An 18,568-nucleotide genomic window follows, 5' to 3' on the forward strand; every position below is an offset into this window, starting at 1 on the left:
AAACAAAGGGGGTGCACTCATTTTTTGAGGATCCAGTTGCAGACTGCAGGTAGGAACCACTGATTTTATGCTCATTTGCCATAGGAGATCAAGTTAATTCCCCATTATTATTTAATACTGTGCTTCAGTTCCTCTCCCTTAAATACAACAGCAAAAACTGGAGATTTCAGGACGAGGAACACACTTTTTGACTTGGTCCAAGCCACTGAGCCATCTGGGTGTAATGAATTAACAGCATCCTCTGAGATTCATCCATCAAAGGGATTTTTTCCTCCTTCACTGTTGTGGAAGGAGGTGAGATCTGCCATGCACAAAACGGTTTGTATTGCTATTTTACCAAACTCAGCAGATCTGAAAGACTAGAAAAAATGAACTCTCCCTTACGACCAACAACAGAGAGTTGCATTTTGGATCAACTAATGAAGAAGAAAAACACCCAGCAGTTTACACTTCTGTATTTTCAACAATGCTCTTATATCCATCAAAGGAACAGTAGAGGGATTCATCTGGTATACTACTGACCAAGAAAATGCTGAAACAAAAGCAGGTGCAGCAGAGCTTAATGGGCTGGATCCAGAGTTCCAGTGAGTGGAGCTCTGCTTGGGGGGCACTCTCTCTGGAGGAATGGCAGAGGAAACTCTCACCAGTTCTGAGGGAGGCAGTTTTAGTCAACTCCTCCTCCCCCCATACCTCCTGAGAATCTGCTCTGTGGAGTTGAGGTACCCTCTGGAAGATGCTGTAATAAGCAAGGGGCTGCAGCAGGAAGCAGGGACTTGCCTCCTTTACTGGATCTCAGTTCCTGGCATTTGATCCATCCTTTCCCCTGTGCAAACTATTCTTCAGCCAAGGGCAAAGAAAATTCATCAAGTGATGCGTTCAGATGGGACAATGAGATGAACTTTACTTGTTGACTTTCTGCTTCTTACAGGGCTGTGAAGAAGCAGAGGAGTTCTGACAGTGGTGAGGAAAATTAAACCTGACTTCCCAGGCCTAACCCTTCACCTGGTTCACACATGCAAGTAAAACCACTTGACTATTTTTCATTTGACACCTGACAGCTCATTGGGTAAACTGACTCCACTGAACAGCAACAATGCTAGTGTGAAGTTCAATGGGCTAAGGCCCAATAACAAGTTCTTTTTTTGGGGGGTGTTCAGGAATGTTCCCCTCAAAAAAGAGGCGAACCTGATTAAAATTGTATTAAAATCCAAACTGAGGGATACTTCAGAGTTTACCCCTCCTTTGAAGAGGTGCCCCACATGAAAAACTCCACCCCACAAGGGACCCTCTTTAGCTAAGTCTGCTTCACAAGGGGATGCCTTTTGTCCCCCCAGCCCAGGAAAAGCCATAGCTCGATGATAGAATATATGCCAGGTTCCAGGTTCAGGCCCCAGCATCTCCAGGTATGGCTGTGAACAATTTCCTTCCTGAAGCTGCTAGTCACTGTAGTGAATACTAAACTGGATGGGTGAAGGCTCTGACACAATATAAGACAGCTCCCTATGTTCCAGTGTTCCTCGAGGGCATCACTTCAAAGCAACCTCATAGCAAAGCAACAAAAATGGGAAACACGTTGTCCTGCTGTGCTTGAAAACATCAGCCTTTTGCATGTAAGTGCCTGGGAAACACGACTGGTTTCACTTTAAGCCTCTCTGTGTATGGCTATCTAGCTTGGATCCCTCTGTTTAGACAGGCAGCAGGCTGGCCTGAGTGGCATCAGCAGGATGGGAGTGGTTCAGGATATTAACGCACCAGGGGCAGGGGGAGATACAAACCCAGAGCTTCTGTCAGGATTTGAGCTGCTGTGTAACAAGCCTCAGGAATACCTGCAGGCAACAGCAGTGCTACCATCTGCCCAGCTGCAACAGCAGTGCTACCATCTTACAAACACAGTGCCTGAGAGTGATTTCGTCTAAGGAGATGGGCTATGACAGCAGCAAAAAAAGGAGGCTCCAGGCTTACAGGAGAAGCAGCTTTTGGATTTTACCCTCTTGCCGCTTTTCGCAAACAACACACCTATTTCTCTTTTATGGGGGAACACTTTGTTTGATTGAACTCAAAGCAGGTATTCTCTGGCTGGATTCATTTGACATGAGCATTTTCTCCATGGCTCCTCTACTAGGGAGTTAACTGCCACATTCATACACACTGGCACCAATGACCAAGAGGAAGCAGTGTCCAAAGATAAGCTAAATGAGACTCCACCTCAGATTCATCCCACTAGAACAGCTTTCCTTCTAGTACCTTGCGAGTTATAATTTCACAACTCAATGGGATTTAAGGGAGGATTATGTGAGGTGGGCTAGGGAGTAAAGATGGCATAAGCTCATATGAACTACGGGCTTCTCCAAGCAACCTGTTTATGGATCATTCATCCTAATTTGCTTGTGCAAAGCTTATGCAGAGGTTGAACTGTGTTAGGTCTCTATTGAGCTTTTGTTCTGATTTAAGTGTATCTGTTATGCTAGGAAAACATAGCACTTTAATACACCAACTCTGCAAACTTAAAATTAAATCCACATGGCCTTTATTTTATTTAAGGAGCTGGATGCATAATTTAATTAAGTAGTAGCAACTATTGTCAGCTGGTTCACCTCAACTAAATTCTTCTCAGAGAAAACCCATTGAATTAAGTCCGGCTTCCTCAAACTCGGCCCTCCAGATGTTTTGAGACTACAACTCCCATCATCCTTGACCACTGGTCCTGTTAGCTAGGGATCACGGGAGTCGTAGGCCAAAAACATCTGGAGGGCTGAGTTTGAGGAAGCCTGAAATAAGTGAATCTAAATGAGGGCTCATCCACACCACCCTTTGTCCTGTGATTTCTTCTGAGGAAATCGAGGCACAGGTTCTGCAGCTTTCCCTAGCAAAAACCCACCGTTTACCACTGAATTGGAACAAATGGCCAATCCACAGAAAACTCAATTCTTGTTTGCTCTGGTTCAGCAGTAAACAGTGGGAAATAAACAGTGGGTTTTCATTCCCCCCCCCCCGTCCCAGGGGCTACAAGATGGGTCAGAGCCACCTTTCTAATGCTGGAGCCTTTTAACTTCCAACAGGAAATACAAACTGGCTGAGCTTTATTTAGTTACAGCCTGTTTGATGGACAGAAGTTGAGCTTCTGGATCATTGTGCTCGCTTCACCTCTTTGGCATTCCCCAAGGAAGTTTCACATGAGGACTAGAGACCGGTCTTGTGGAGAATTCTTCTTGCTATTTCTGTTCCTCGCTGATGTCATAATTCTCCTGCCTGTGACACTAGAATCTTGGCCATGGCAAGGGGGGTGTCACAGGGAATGAGGATTATGGAGGAGAAAGCAAGAGGAGCCCACCAGGGCTTTAAATGCCAAAGAAGTCTGTTTTCATGCACATGACCCTTCAAGTAACAGCTGAGGGCAGAAGCAATGGAGATAGGATACATAATTTATGTGCACAGGGAATGAGAATTGGCACTGAGTAACATCTTTCTCAAGCTCTCCACAAGGTGTCATATGCTTCATTTCTATTCATGGCATTTCTGGTGCCATTTAACAAGATCCTGTCTGCTTAATAAAGCTTTAAAATCTTAACGCTTAATTGTGCAATCACCGGTATAGATCTCAGATGAGTCTGTTTATAGGTTTTAAATTATGAAAAGAGTGTTTGGTTGTTATCATTTAAATCCATCCAACCAATCTCTCTCCCCCACCTCTGCCTCCAAATCTCTTTCTTTCTGTTTAAGGGTATTTTCTTTCACATTTTAGGAAAAACGAACTGGCTCTCTAGAAGCCCCCCCCCCCCCCAACACAAATGAAGTAGAAAATAATAACCAGTGAAAGATTGTCAGCCTAGAATAACTGGCATTTACTGCACAGTTGTTGGTCTATCTATACCGATTATCCCTACGAAAGTATGTGTGCTTGATAGGAGAAGTGACTCTGCGCATTAATTGGTATGTTATCAACCCAAATCAGCAAATGAAACTTATTCTGTTACTCCCTCTCCTGGCCCAGAAAAGCCTCACCTATTCATTGTTACCTCTTCTACAGGTATAGGCTGCTTTCAAAATTGCGCAAGAGGAAGGTAGCTTGTTCAGTGGATTGTTGTCTTTACCTCATCCCTCAGCAGCAGCACCCCCCCCCCCCAAAAAAAAAGCCTCTCCAAAAGGTGAAGCAGACCCGCATAGTGAGCTGTGTCTTCTAGGTCTCCAATGTGTGTTTAGGGGAAATTGTCTAAAAGAGGGCGGAGTTCCTCCACCTGATTTTGGCCTTTCCCCTCTGCCCCATAGCAGGCATGGATGACACAGTGCACAATATTTGGTCAGTACCCACCTTGATCTCTGAAGGGAGAAGCTTTTTGGGAGGTAGTGTGTGTTGAAAGGAGAGAGAAGGGTAAGGGAAAGATCCATTGCACAAACTCTCATATCAATGGATGCAACCCTTTAAAAATATGGTGTCCCATGCACTTTCTAATGATTGGGAAAATGTAAATAATAGTGGCGGAGGAGGCCACTAGGGCACCTAGGACAGCGCACTCAGGGGTGGGGAGAGCTGCCCATAGGGGTGGGGTGCAGGGCCTCCAGAATCTACCTACCTCCTCCCACTCAGCCGCCCCACAGCTGGGGGGAGTGAGGCAGCGGGAGGAGCATTTGGGCAGCGCAGAGCCTGTGCATGCCCAAGCCACTGCATCTCTCCCAGGAGAGATGTGTGGCTCAGGCACGCTGCAGGCCCAGCGGTGAGTGCTGCCCGGCATTTTGTCACCCCCCTCAGTGGTGACACACGGGGCGGTCAACACCCACCGCTCCCTCTCCCTCCACCCCTGGGAGCGTGACTCAGCATTCCATGAGTGCATTTGATTGTTATGCAATGTGATAAGGAGGAAGGAAGTGTCTTCCAACAAATAAGGAAAGTTAAGTCCATGCCTTTGGTTGACCAAAGATGCAAACATTGATGGACAGGGCCGAGGCAAACTAAAAGGTTTGGGGGTTTTAATTAACACTTACTATATAACTTAAAGCCCATTTTCTCTGTTGGAGGGGGTCATTTCTATAAAATGGGATGTAAATATTTATCTGTTCAGGAAACACTGCCCTTGCTCTTAACTGGCTTTGTTTGCCTTGAGTAAAATTAGCAGATACCCAGAACTTATTTGCTATATAATGCTGTGATCAGGGGCGGATTTCGGTAATCTTTCGTAATATGGCGCCCTATGCAAAGTCAAAAAAATAGGTGCACCCAAGTGGCACATAAATTTCTAATTATCTTTAAATGTTTTAATAGTTTTTATTGATAATTTTATAGTTTCTTGTAAATCACTTAAGAGATTTTATTACAATCAAGTGATATATACATTTTGTTAAGAAATAAATAAATGTGACTGGTCCAAAAAAGTAGTGCCATAATTCAAAATCAGTGTTTTTTTGCCCTCGATGACATCATAACATACTCAGATCTGGGCAGCACACAGAACTGTGTTGTCAGCCAAAATGTGACTCCTGGCTGGTTGGACTCAAGAAGGAGAAAGAAGACCTAAAAGGAACACCTCTGTAAGGGAAGGTAATTCCAGATCCCAGTTGTATTTTTCAACATTCAAACTTGGTGGTTTGACTTCCAAATAAGCAAGAATAGAATGAGGCAGGTCATTATACAAGCTTATGAGCATATATCAAAATCAGGCTGTCCTCAGGTGTGTAGATGAGACTAAAGGTGTTTCTTTTGAAATGTCTAGTTATGACTCCCCAGATAAAACTTCAGATTTCTCCCTCTATTCAACAAAATGATACATACCTGCCTTTTTCTGCTCCTTTTCCCCTCACAACACTCAATAACAGTTTTGCATAGGCCATGCCTGTAAAAGGATGAGTAAGCCGGGATGCCCCTCCCATGGCAAAGTGAACCGCATAAAAGGGAATATGTCTGGATCTTATAATTGCAAGGAAAGCAAAGAGGGGAGTTAAGTGTGTGAGAAAAAGGAGATGTGTACAACACTCATCAGAAGTGGAAACAGGAAGGAAGGAAGGAAGGAAGGAAGGAAGGAAGGAAGGAAGGAAGGAAGGAAGGAAGGTGATTAAAATGAGGAGTGTTAGAAAGGTATAGTGGGCAAGTCTTTCTCCACCAGACCTCCCCATCGTCCAGGTCACAGCAGCACAGAAAACAGCCCCTCAGATCTCAAGGGAGTTTCAAGTTTCCACGTGGACTCAGATATCCAAACCTATACAGCAAAGATTGGTTTCCTGAAATTAAGGTACCTCTGCATGACACTGTCTGGCACTCAGAACGACTCAGAAGAAGAAGAAAAACATTTCCTCTATTTTATAGGAAAGAGGTGAGGGTCCTAAAACAACCTAATGGAAATTTGTAAATGCTCTGAAGGGCAGTGGTCTTGACAGCAGGTATTGTGTAGAGTTTTTGAATATGAAGCCTATATATCAGCTCAGCCGTAACTGGCCAATTAGGTCAAGTTGCAACTCTGAGGACTACCTGATGCAATACTCATTTCAGAACATACTTACACATCGGAAATAGAATATAGCCTGTGTGTAGATCATTATCTATGTCCACCACAAGCAGATAAATCATTACACGGACATGAGATGGGAAAATCTGGGAATCTGGCCAAAAGTGGCTTCTTGGCACATATCCCGAAACCAAATATGTATTTCTTGGAATCTGTTACTTTCATGTTAGCAGCATCACTCATTATGTCGGAACCAGGGAAATGAAAGAGATTCTTTTCTTTGACAGTCCTTTTCAACATCATGGGGGCTTTCTTGGCATCCCAATATCTCTCTCTTTTTCTCCATCATTTAGTAGGATTGTATTTTTTTCTTGATTTTATTGTCTTAACTCTCTGTCAACTGCTTTGACAAAGCAGTGTATAATTATTAGTAATAGTAATAATTTTGTTGCATTTTATGATTATTATCCTGCTTCATCTTTGGTTTAAAAATTATTTTAGCATATTAGATTTAATCACTTCCATCATTGCACCTCTTGGGTTTCCTTATATTGCAATTTTTTTTGCTGTACACCCCCCCCCCTGACTCTTCCTGGAAAATTGTTAGTTGTCTAGACTTTTGTGTCATCTTAATCAAAATGGTAACTGGATAAGGTCAAGTATAATCTAAATTATGCTTTTTGGTTTCAATACATACACAGGAATCTTCACACTTGCCAGTCTTCATGTGTGTTTTGTTCTCCACAATCCCAAATAACATTATCTAGAGAAAATATGTTTGATGCACCCCAGGAGAGTCTTAATGAAAATCTTAGGTGAACATGAAAAACTTGTCCTTCCCACCCTTATCCTTAAGTTTTTCCAAAACCCATTCCAACAGAAGAAACCCAGTTTTTGATTGTGCTTACCATCTCAGCACAGCAATTACAGAAGGTTTCTGGTGTTAGCATTTAAACACCTTAGGAACAACTTTTGGCTTTATTCATTAGCCACCAACATTAAATTACCTTCTTTACTTTGCTTTTCCTTTGATTTTAGTTAATGAAATCCATCTTGCCCAGCTCCAGTCTCCTGCAGTCCATTCTACTCTTCACCTTTGGACTTTCCCCCATCCACAACCTTCAGTGTCTTTGTTACCCAACATGCATTGATAACTGGTCTGTAGGACATCACTAGGTTCCTCTTTAAGAAGCTGGACACAAACTTTTAACAGTGTCTGCCAATGGCTATTTCATCCAATGCAGACTTTGCCATCCTGCTGCCCTCTAAATATTTTGTACTACACCTCCCATCAGCCCCAGCCTGTCTGGGAGGTGTAGTTCAAAATGTCTGGAGGGCACCAGACTGTTGAAAGCTGATCTAATGCATGGAACAGCACAAAGAGGTCACATTTCACCCACTTCTCTACAGTATAGACTTCTCAGTCCTCCAAAGGACCAATTCACATTTTTATTTCAGTAACCAGACATCCAGTGCCATTTTTTGTTATGTTAACTCCTTATTTCAGGAAATCAAGCTGTGCAGTTATGGATACTCTTAGAATGAGATACAGTCAAACCTCTTAAGCTACCCCAAACCATACCTAGACATTTCTCCCCCAAATCCTTGCCACCCCATTCTCCAACCTAGCAGGTTGTGGAATGCTTGCTGTACCCATTTGGCTTAGAGATGTGACTGCATCAAAGAATAATAATAATAATAATAATAATAATAATAATAATAATAATAATAATTAAAAGGCTCTAAAGGTTACATTAAAAGGCATCTTTCAGTCCAAACTGGCAATGGAAACAAAAACCTTCTCTACCTTGCAGGTCAGCTTTGGTCAACTCAACTTTGTTAGCAAAAGAATGGAAAAAAGCGAAAACAATAAACCAGAGGTTAGTAAAATGGCAGATAAAACCGGGGTAACATCACTAAAAAGAAACAAACAAAAAACAACTGGAATAACCAGCACAGCCCTTATGCACACTTAAGAGATTTGGGAGGGGTGACGCCACCAAAGACAACACACAGACACATCAGGAGAGAGGCAGCCATAAGGGCCTCAGTCCATCACTACCTGAACAACATCAATCCAAAACAGCAGACAACATAGCACAGACTAGGGAAGGGGGGGAGAGTAGACACATTTCTGAAGCACAGAACATCAGATGGAACATTAACGGCACATGATTCACCAATATTCATAAATGAAGCAGCAAACAATAGTTTCATTTCCTGCGAGGAGCCTCCCTATTCCCCAAGAAAAGCCTAGAGTCAATCAGAATCAAATTAAGTCAATATGGCTGCCAGTGAACCAATCTGGGTATTTCCCTCTGTGATATGCACACCCAGAATGGAAAGACAAAAGACTCCTTCCTCAGATCACTTCTCCTCACAGGGTTTTATCACTATGAGTTTTTATTTCTTTGAATTTTAAAAGCAAGATAGACAGTTCCATCTAAATGGCAATGTTTTCTCCCTTGTAAGATAGCACAATCACCAATTGTGGAAGATGACTGCATCTATGGGCTCCTGCTTACAGAATCCACTATGTTCTGGAGGAAGTGAACATGATGGTGGTCACTGAATATGCAGGTGAATATTGCCCTGTCCACTGTTCCTAGATGGTAAAGTGGCAACTGCCGCTAGGAAGATCTTTGCTCACCTGTCAGCTGTACCTTTTCCTGGGTGTAATGAAAAAGTTTATGATGTAGAGATATTCCCTTAGTATTAAGAAGTTGGTAGTTTCAAGGGTGCTAATGTGCCTGCCCATTATTGACATCAGATGACTCCATTCCTGCTGCCCCCCCCCTGCAATTGAGCCTAACTGAAACCAGGCACAATTCAAAATGCAGGTAAAGGTAAAGGTACCCCTGCCCGTACTGGCCAGTCTTGACAGACTCTAGGGTTGTGCACTCATCTCACTCTGGTAATCACCTTAAAATCCCTAAATAGTTTGGGCCCAGGAAACTAAAAAGACCACCTGTTCCAAGATGATCCTTCTTCTCATTGGGATCTGCTGAGAGGACCTTGCTTGTACTGTAACTACAAAGGAATATTTCTCCCATGCCTTCCACCACTGTAACATTTAACACTTTTAACAGCCAATAGAGAGCAATCTTCATAATGCATAAAAACTTGTTGCTTTGACGATATATGAAAACCTTGAAATGGCAATTACTTCTCCTTTGAAACTATTCTCTCTCCATCTCTTGACCAACACAATTAAGTATATTGATGAATATTTTAAAGGGACTTTTGAAAATGAGAGAGAAATATAGCATTCCCCCCACCTCCATAACTTCTTCCTTTTCCATTTAGCCCAATGATCAAATCAGTGGTATAGAGTCAAAAATACATTCTCTTATGAGCCAAACCCTAGACCAACTGCTGAACAGATTCAGCAGATGGGGGTCCTCCATCCTCAGAAAGCCTTCTGTGCATTTTCACAAGATCTAGTCAACATGGTTCCCTCCAGAGGTTGCTGGACTCCAACTCCCAACAGCCCCAGCCAACATGGCCATTGTGGACTAGCTTTGCCTCTCACCTCTCCCCAGCAATTGCCATTTCAGCCACCTTCCAACTGGTGAAAGATAATTATCTGAAGGGGGGACCTTTTGTATCCACGGAGACTTTGTGCATTTTAAAACCCCTGGAAAATCATGGATCTAACATATGTAGGGAGCTTCCATGGATATGGAAAGCTCCCTGCTTCAGAAAGTCACCTTGCATGTGTGGAGAGGATGAGAGAATACTGCAACACCACCATGATATACTGTATATCTTAGATAATATAGTGTTATCAATATCTGCATCCACACTTTACTATTCGGCACAATAATGGTGGTGTTCTGGAGAAAGTCAATGTTCTTTGTTGGGTTCTGATGATTGAGTAAAAAATGGGGGGTTGGTTTCTCATAGCTACCCTTTGTGACTCATGACTTTGTTGCTCTGAGAACAAATCATATCTCTGGGCAGGCTGTATTTGCCGAAGTACAGTTTGTGCATTAAAGACTGGAGGGTGGTCACAATGGAGATGGTAGTGATGGTGGAATGGCAACAAATGATGGATGACATAAGAATGAACTCATAAAGCAGCAGCAGACATGGAGACACTCTCTCTCTCTCTCTCTCTCTCACACACACACACACACACACACACACACACAAATTACTCATTACAGAAAGTCTTAGTTCATTGCATTTTTTGTTCAGGATATCATCTAAAAGTGGCTTCATTCAATGCTACATTTGCTAGGGGATTATCAGCTGTTAAAACCAATGTCCATGGACTCAGTAAGTTGCACTTGACCCGTCAGATCAACAGAGGAGGGCTGGGTGGGTGCTTTCTTGTTTATTTTGAAGAGAAGAAAGATCTCGTCTTCTAAGCTTTCCTTCTTCCATTTAAAGGTAATATTATTCTTGCCAGCAAGAAGATTGATTCCATTCCTTCCGAGGGCCCCAACTACAAATGTCAGCACAATCCATGCAAGGTGCTCATTTCTCTACAGAGGTGTTCTCAAAAGCCACAAAGTTCTGAACTCAAAAGATCCAGGCATTAACTGGGTGTGGCTAGTTCTTTCTTGAATTTTAAGATCTTGCTTTCTCTTGTGTTGCTGAAGTATTCCAAATAGACATTTGAGGATGGTAGAAAGCTGGTAGCTCAGTGACAGAGCACCTTCTTTGTAGGCAGATGGGTCCAGGTTCAACCCACAGCATCTCCAGGTAGGACTGGAAATGTCCCCTTGAGAGCCACTGCCAGTCAGTGCATTCAGTACTGAGCCAGGTGAACCAGTGGTCTGACTTGGTATAAGGAAGCTTCCAATGTTCTGCTGAAATTTGATTTCTAATTTCTCTGTTATTTGGGGACAATTGTGCATGGTGGTGTCTGCACATTTTGTGAATTTTTAGCTGGGCAAAATAAAAAAGTTTATTGAGCATCTTAACTCTGAAATAGTTAACTTGAACAAGCCAAATTTGTTAGCACCAAATTTGTTTCATGCCTTCCACAGAAACATATATGTGGCCTCTTCTCAGCGTATGTTTTGCATTGACAGGAAGATCTGGTTTTCCCAGCAGACATTTAGATTTTTGTTTGTTTGTTTTTAAGTAGCAATATCTGACTTGTGGCTTCCAATTATGTTGCTATTTTGTGCATTATTTATTGTTCTTATCCAGCTCCTTCAGACTTTCCTGTTAGCAACAGATATGGTTGCTGTCATTTCCTGCTGGTTTTCTATGTTGTGATAGTTTTTTTGTTGTTGTTTTTTTGCATTTCACCTGTACTATTTTATTTTAGGAGTTGATGTTTTTATCTGGTTTTACTTATGTGAGGGCCCATCTCAATGAAAAAAAAAATCAGGGTCCAGCTTCCCCCCTCTTGTTTCCAGATAAAATAGTTATTCCAGCAGCCCCTATGGGCCCAAATGAAGGGCTGCAACTCAATGGCAAAGCACCCACATTGCCTGGTCCCAGGTTCAATCCCCAAAATCTGCAGGTAGAGCTGGGAGACAGACTTCATTCTGAAACCTTGCAAAATGATTGCTAGTCAGTGTAGATGCTGCTTTTATGGGTGTGTTGACTCCCCTAAATCTCTGGGTCAAATGGGTGCTGAGTCTAACGGGCGTTGGAGTTTAATCAATGCTTGGTGCATTACGATGGGCTGCCAAGCACTGAATTTAGCAGTGTCAAAGTATAGGCCCAACCAGTTTCTCCCGTGTACAGGAAGCTGCCTAGGAGAAGGTAGGCCATTAGCAGGGAAGAAGGACAGAGAGATGGGCTATCAACAAAGGAAAGACTCTGAGCCAACCAGAGAGTGGGAGAAGCCTCTTCCTGAGCTCTGAGATAGTAAACAGAGACAAAAGGAGAGCAGAAGTTTAGGATTTTGAGGGCGTGGGGAAGTGTCCATCTGCTAAATGCAGTGAACTGGGGAGGGGTTGTTGGAGCACAATGTGGGCTCCCAGCCATGAGAGAAACAGGACCCTCTTGGAGCGTGATAATTTGATCCCCTCCCTTGTAGGTTCAGGTTGTATATATATCATAAAGACACCACAGTCTCTGCTGTGCATCATTCACAAAAAGAAACATAGACCTTGGAAGAGTGCGTTTGAAATCCCTGGAATCTCATACCATTTGGCTTGGACACTACTGGGCTGGATGAATTCTGCATAAGGCAGAATGTTCCTACAATAAACTGCTGGTCAAGCAATCTTCTTTGCTATAGCCGTTTCTGCTAATATGGTGTGCCTGTTGTGACCAAGTCATTTTCTTATGCGGCTGAGAGTGCCCAGGTTTTTCTATAACTAATGCCAAGAATGTTATGATTTGATACAGCCTTTCTGCCTTAAACGCCACTCGTGACGATTATGTCATCCCACAGCTGAATACCTAAGGGCTGTGTGATAACCACCAGCTAAGGCTTGGATTCCTCACAGCTGGATGCAACAAAGCCCTTGGCTTTGCTAAAATACCTTTACAGGAGCATCTGAGCTGCCTGCAAAGCACTGATCAAACATTTAACAGGATAAGGAAGTAGCTGCCAAAAGCTTCTGTGTCAACTGCTGAAAAAAAGGCATTGTACAATGAATTCAAATCCAACGGACCATCCACAAACTCAGTTTTTCCTTAATTTATATCTCAAATTTTCAGCTAAAGATTTAAACCCAGGCTGGGCTATGCACAACATTCCTCTAAAATGTCCTTTCCCCCCATAGTACTGGATCTGACAATTTATGCATTAGGTGGTGATTTTTCCTCATCTATGCTGTCACCTTCACTAGCTGTTCTCTTTATTCTTTAAGATTCAGTGTCATATTACTGAGCAGAGCTTAAAAAACACAAGGAGCAATCATATACGGAACCAGATCAATGGTCCATCTACTACACTATATTCACATCCGCCTTCCCCAACCGGGTGCACTCCAGGTATTTTAGCCATGCTGGCTGAGACTGATGGAAGGTGTAGTTCAAAACATCAGATTGGAGAAGGCAGATCCGTGCTGAGTGGTGAGGGTCCAAGGCAAAGGTCTTTCCCAAAGTTGCTGCTTGAAACTTTTGAATTGAAGTTGTCACTGACTGAGCCTGAGACCTCATATATGTAAAAACAAGCATTCCACCTCTGAGCTATGAACTCTGCCGCCTTGAGCTGTGCTTGTCTTTTTTAATATGGTTAACATCAATTAAAAAGGAAATTGGGCAACCGGGAGGATATCTGAAATCCTCCCGGTGCCAGAAAGTTAAGTAATCAGTCTTCCATAAAATTATATATATTTAAGAATATTAAACGCTCATTGTGAGCAGCCAGAAACTATTCTAAGACTCTTAAAGGGACCCATCTCTCAAAAGAAAATGTTGTGAGCCACTAAAAGGATTGTTTAAAAAGCCTAAGTGCAAAAGGGGGCCTCTTCTAAACATAAAAGCAATGTTCAACATCACATGAATGGCCATGATTATATTTCCCTTTCTTTCTCCTCCCATCAGCACATCCCTGAGTCCCCATGTGCCCTTAGGGGTCTCCCAACACTCTAGAAACTGCAGTAGGGGAGAAGAAAGGGAAACTCAAGTTTTGCAAGCAGAAGGCCATTTTGTAAATGGACTGACACCACCGGATGTCACCCAAAGAGTATTTTCTTTTTCCTGAGGACTCAGCAATGGCAGCAATGTTCTATTTCTCTTGTTTGATATTGAGAGATTTCTCCTACCTGCCTTCTTCACAAGCCTTTGTCTGTTCAAGGACAAGTGTTTTCACAAAAACCTTATCACCCAGATTTCTCTTTCTATACCATTCTATATCAAAACACAGCACAAAAAGACACTGTCTCAAAGCAGTATGTCATTTATTCCAAAATCATGTAAAATTTGAGAGACTGCTGGTGGGGAACACAGTTAACCTGGCCATGGGATCCACAGACTCTCAGAAAGGCCAGTGGGAGATTACCCAAAACATACAGGAACAGACCAGTAAAATAATGGTGAGACACAGAAAAAGTATAATTTGGCACTCTATAGAATATGAAAGGCAACTGTGTGCTGTACGGCAACTTGTGGAGGGTTCAAGAACTTTTGATTATACCAGATTATAAAATCTTGGCATGCAGAGAGCTTTAAATGGGTAGGAAAAACTGAATAATCAGGGAAGTAATGTTCAAGACCTCTTTTCTTTTACTCCCTGTCATTGCTCTCTTTGACCAACTCACAGTGCAGAAGCATTTCCAGCTGTCTCCCTGTAATAGACACAATGTCTGAATTGGTCCCAGGGATGTGATGTAAAAGAGAACTTGGTCTCAAAGACTGACGGTGTCTTTGCTAAGGAGGTTATCAAAAGCTTGATGCTCAGGTGCAGATCTGGATTGTGGCATATGACTATACCCATGCAGTTAATCAGAGCTGGAGTGGTGGCAGTAGGGGCCAGCATGGGAAGGTTGAGCCACCCTTCAGAAACCAGCTTCACTGCAGATTACCTGTGCAACAGTGGAGCAGGACAGCGGGAAGGTTGGGGTTCTGCAGACAGACTGGTGGGAGCATGAATTGGATTGGTTCTGCTGGTGTGCCTCCACAGTACTGACTTCAGCACTGCCTTGAGCAAGTACCACCCAGGTAAGCTGCAGCAATGTCATGTCAGGAGGACAGCTCCACCCCAGCACACCTGCTGCTACTTTATGATGGGAAATAAAACACACCAGTTGATGTTTATGTGTGTTGTATGACCTCAATTTCTATGTGGATTGCTTTTGTGTTGGACACCTCCTAAATGTTTGTGCGTCTTCCATTCTGGAGAGACACACAACATGAATGTCAGGGGGCTGCCATCGGAACAGGAGAGGGAGGCAGGGGGATACACAGAGCCTCCGATGCTTCTGAGGAGCAGCCCCTCGTCCAACGGTGGGGAAAGCCACACCTCCAGTGGAGCAGAGGGGGAAGGGGGCAGCCAAGCGAGGGTAGGGCTTGAAGATGCTACTGAGAGCCCAAGCGCCTCACCTAGCCCAGCTGGACACAAGGCAGACACACCATTTCCATCACCCAGCTTGTGCAGAGGGGTGAAATGTAAGGAGGGGAGGCAGTGATTTGGGGTGTCTAAGTTCTTATCTTGGGGGAGAAACCGGAAGGGGCCACTCCCAGAATCTGCAAGTGACTGAGACGGACATGAACTTTGTGGTTCTGCACTGTAAATAATTTGCACCAATAAAACCTGTAAAGGACAGGTCGGAGTCCTGCCTGGTTACTCACGAGCAACCACCACCAGCACCTGACAGTACCCAAAAAGGAAAGCTACATTACAATATGGAGTGTTTCACAGTCACCTCTCATTTCTTTTGCACTCCCAGGCTGGTTACAATCATGGAGGCTGAATGTGGATGGCGATGGAGGAGGAATGTCACAACGAGCATCTATGGAGGAAATATGTGGTGGCGATGCAAAGAGCAGCATGGAGGTAGGGAGGGCTGTGTGAGAAGGAATGGCATTTTAGGTAGGCTGTACCTTCACATCCGCGCTCAATCTGCCCGCTGCGGTGAAGAGCATCGTTAATAAGATCTGGCAGGCGCCCGTTCAAGTCCACCGATGCCAGGCAGCCTTGAAACCCATCGCGAGATGCTACCAACTTGGGGAGGTTGCTGTACATTCCTTGAACCAGGCCAGCAATGTAAAGATCACCTGGAGGGAACCAAGTAAAAGGTAAAGGAAAAGGTTAAGGCAAACAGTGGAGTTATGGGGTTGCATCCAATGCGTTCTGCTCACTCAAGGGGACTTCCTCTCACACTCCTCTCCCCACATGAACGGGTGACTGTGGGGGAGAGGAAGGGGAAGGGGATGCCTGTTTTGCAAGTGGAACAGCAGCACAGGATATAACCCACAGTGTGCCCAGCACTTAGGATCCATTCAGACCTGGGGAATATTGTGTTTGTTTTCCAGATCATAATGCTATAACAATGTCCCATTATTGAATGTTCTTTTCACACGGCAGTGCCTGTTGCTTTGTGGAACTGTGACTTTTTGACCAATACAGCACCGTGTTGCACCAAATTGCTCCCAAGGATGTATCAGCTCTTCCATTAACAAGCCCTCTTTGTGGTCTTTGTGGTTTCCCTGCCAAAGCAGCTTTGTGTGTGAGACCAGGAGAGGCAGCCGAGTGCAGGCTCCCCAAGCACCTTTCATGACATTGAAACGAGAACTCTGGGCATGTCAACTTCAGCACCTTTGGCCCTGGAAAGTGTTTCTTCTTAGGTTTCCTAACCGAACAGCAAAACATGCACCAGTGAAAAGATAGAGGGAAGAACTGCCCACAGAAGAACAGCCTGCTGTTTTGATTTTCTTCTCAGTAGTGGCGCCTGCCCTGCGGAACGCCCTCCCATCAGATGTCAAGGCAATAAGCAACTATCTTACTTTTAAAAGATATCTGAAGGCAGCCCTGTTTAGGGAAGTTTTTAGTGTTTAATGCTGTATTGTGTTTTAATATTCAGTTGGGAGCCGCCCAGAGTGGCTGGGGAAACCCAGCCAGATGGGCGGGGTATAAATAAAGAAAGTAGTAGTAGTAGTAGTAGTAGTAGTAGTAGTAGTAGTACAAATGACTGTCTGTTATAGAAATAGGGAGCTAGTTTACTCAATGTATAAGTCTAGGAAGGAAAATGCAAAATATGAATCAAGACAACTTTCAACATATACCCAAATTTATGTACACTAAATACAACTGTAACAGTTTTAGCCAAATCTATATGGCCTGAAAGACCCACTGGAGGAGAGGACACACATTGGTGGTGGGGGGGGGCGACTCATGACAGAGAGACTCATGAAAGTCTAGCCCAGTGGAAAAGTTCTAAGGTTCTTATATTTGTTCATTTTAAAAGACTGAGGCTTGGATTTTGAAAATTCATCACATGTAAAAACTGTTCTTGAATTAGAGCATTTCAGACTGCAGATGGGAGATCACACAATTCACTGCTCTCCCATATAAAATCTGCCTTACAACTAGATGCCAGAGTAAAGGGAGTTTGCCCACCATTCTGTTTCACCCGTTAGCATTTAGGAATGGAAGAATCCATTTTAAATGGATTTATACATTGAATATGGTAGTTCCAACCTGTTTGTGTTTTGCCCATATTGAACTGCCTCTTGTATCAATGAATTCCATTTACAACAAAGGAGATTTATGTGCTGGTTACTTTGGGTAACCTGGAGTGTATATGTACATTATATTGTACATAGAATGTGTACAATATATGGTAACTGTTTGTAGCTTTAGCGGAACACAAAAAACCTTGCTTCTCATTTAGATCAAGAAATGAGATGAAAATTAGAAGAAGAAAAAATCCATGTGGATAAACTCAAAAACGATTCTTTTCAGAAAACTGCATACCTACTAGTACTGTATGTGTAGAGCGCTGTGTGGTATGAAATTGTGTGTGTGTGTGTGTGTGTGTGTTTGTTTGTGTGTGTGTGTGTCTTCTTGAGGAATTTCTTCTTTGAGAATTCCAGTAGGAACTGACCTAGTCTGCACCTCTTGGACCAATATGCAGATAAGAATTTAGCTGCCCTCCAAGTTTCACAGTGCGCAAGGCAAGGTTCGGATGTGGTTCTCATCTCAAAAAAAAAAACTTATCAAAATACATTGATAAGAAATGCATATGCAAAGTACTGTCCATTCCAAATAGCACCTGGCTTTTAAATGTGGGAGGTCTCTCCAAGACCTACCACCTAATTTGTTTTTGACTGGAATTGCCAAGGATTAAACCTAGTGCAAAATGGTGCATCATGAATACAAAGAATATATTTTACCTGATCTGGTAAGATCCAGTTACTTACCCTTAAGGTCAAGGTTTTTGGCACCATTGATGACCTGAGTAACAACCCTGGTGTCCACTTTTAGGCTGTGGGTGTTGCTGTTGTCTCGGGAGATGACTACATTGTGCCACTGGTTGTCATTCAAAGGCCGGTCACTATTGCCTTTGATGACATTAGGTCCGTTCCCAAGGTCAAACACGTAGTGTATATACCTGCAAATAACACAAGTGCCTACTCAGAAGAAAGCCCAGAATGAAAATGAATTAATGGCTAAGACACACAAAAAAATTCAAAACATCTGCAACAGTCTGCTCTAATTTTCTAACCCAAATTCCAGATGGTCTTAATGAGTTGTCCATGGTCAAAGAGCAGAA

The 18,568-nt window shown here is 43.2% G+C and overlaps 1 protein-coding gene across 19 annotated transcripts in view; it reads right to left on the reverse strand.

Annotated features, from left to right (window-relative positions):
* The window catches only part of NRXN3 (neurexin 3), a 1,192,693-nt gene that overhangs the window by 634,914 nt on the left and 539,211 nt on the right, over positions 1 to 18,568 (reverse strand). For 13 of the 19 annotated variants that reach the window (XM_077925136.1, XM_077925127.1, XM_077925120.1 and 10 more), the window contains 3 exons: positions 18,216 to 18,406; positions 15,897 to 16,070; positions 8,242 to 8,268 (listed from right to left, as the gene is read on the reverse strand). In XM_077925136.1, the coding sequence (XP_077781262.1) occupies positions 8,242 to 8,268; positions 15,897 to 16,070; positions 18,216 to 18,406 (392 nt within the window). The remainder of the gene's footprint in view (positions 1 to 8,241; positions 8,269 to 15,896; positions 16,071 to 18,215; positions 18,407 to 18,568) is intronic. The other 6 variants (XM_077925121.1, XM_077925139.1, XM_077925123.1 and 3 more) reach the window with 1 other exon arrangement.

Source organism: Podarcis muralis, chromosome 1, assembly GCF_964188315.1.
Source record: "Podarcis muralis chromosome 1, rPodMur119.hap1.1, whole genome shotgun sequence".
Taxonomy (NCBI): domain Eukaryota; kingdom Metazoa; phylum Chordata; class Lepidosauria; order Squamata; family Lacertidae; genus Podarcis; species Podarcis muralis.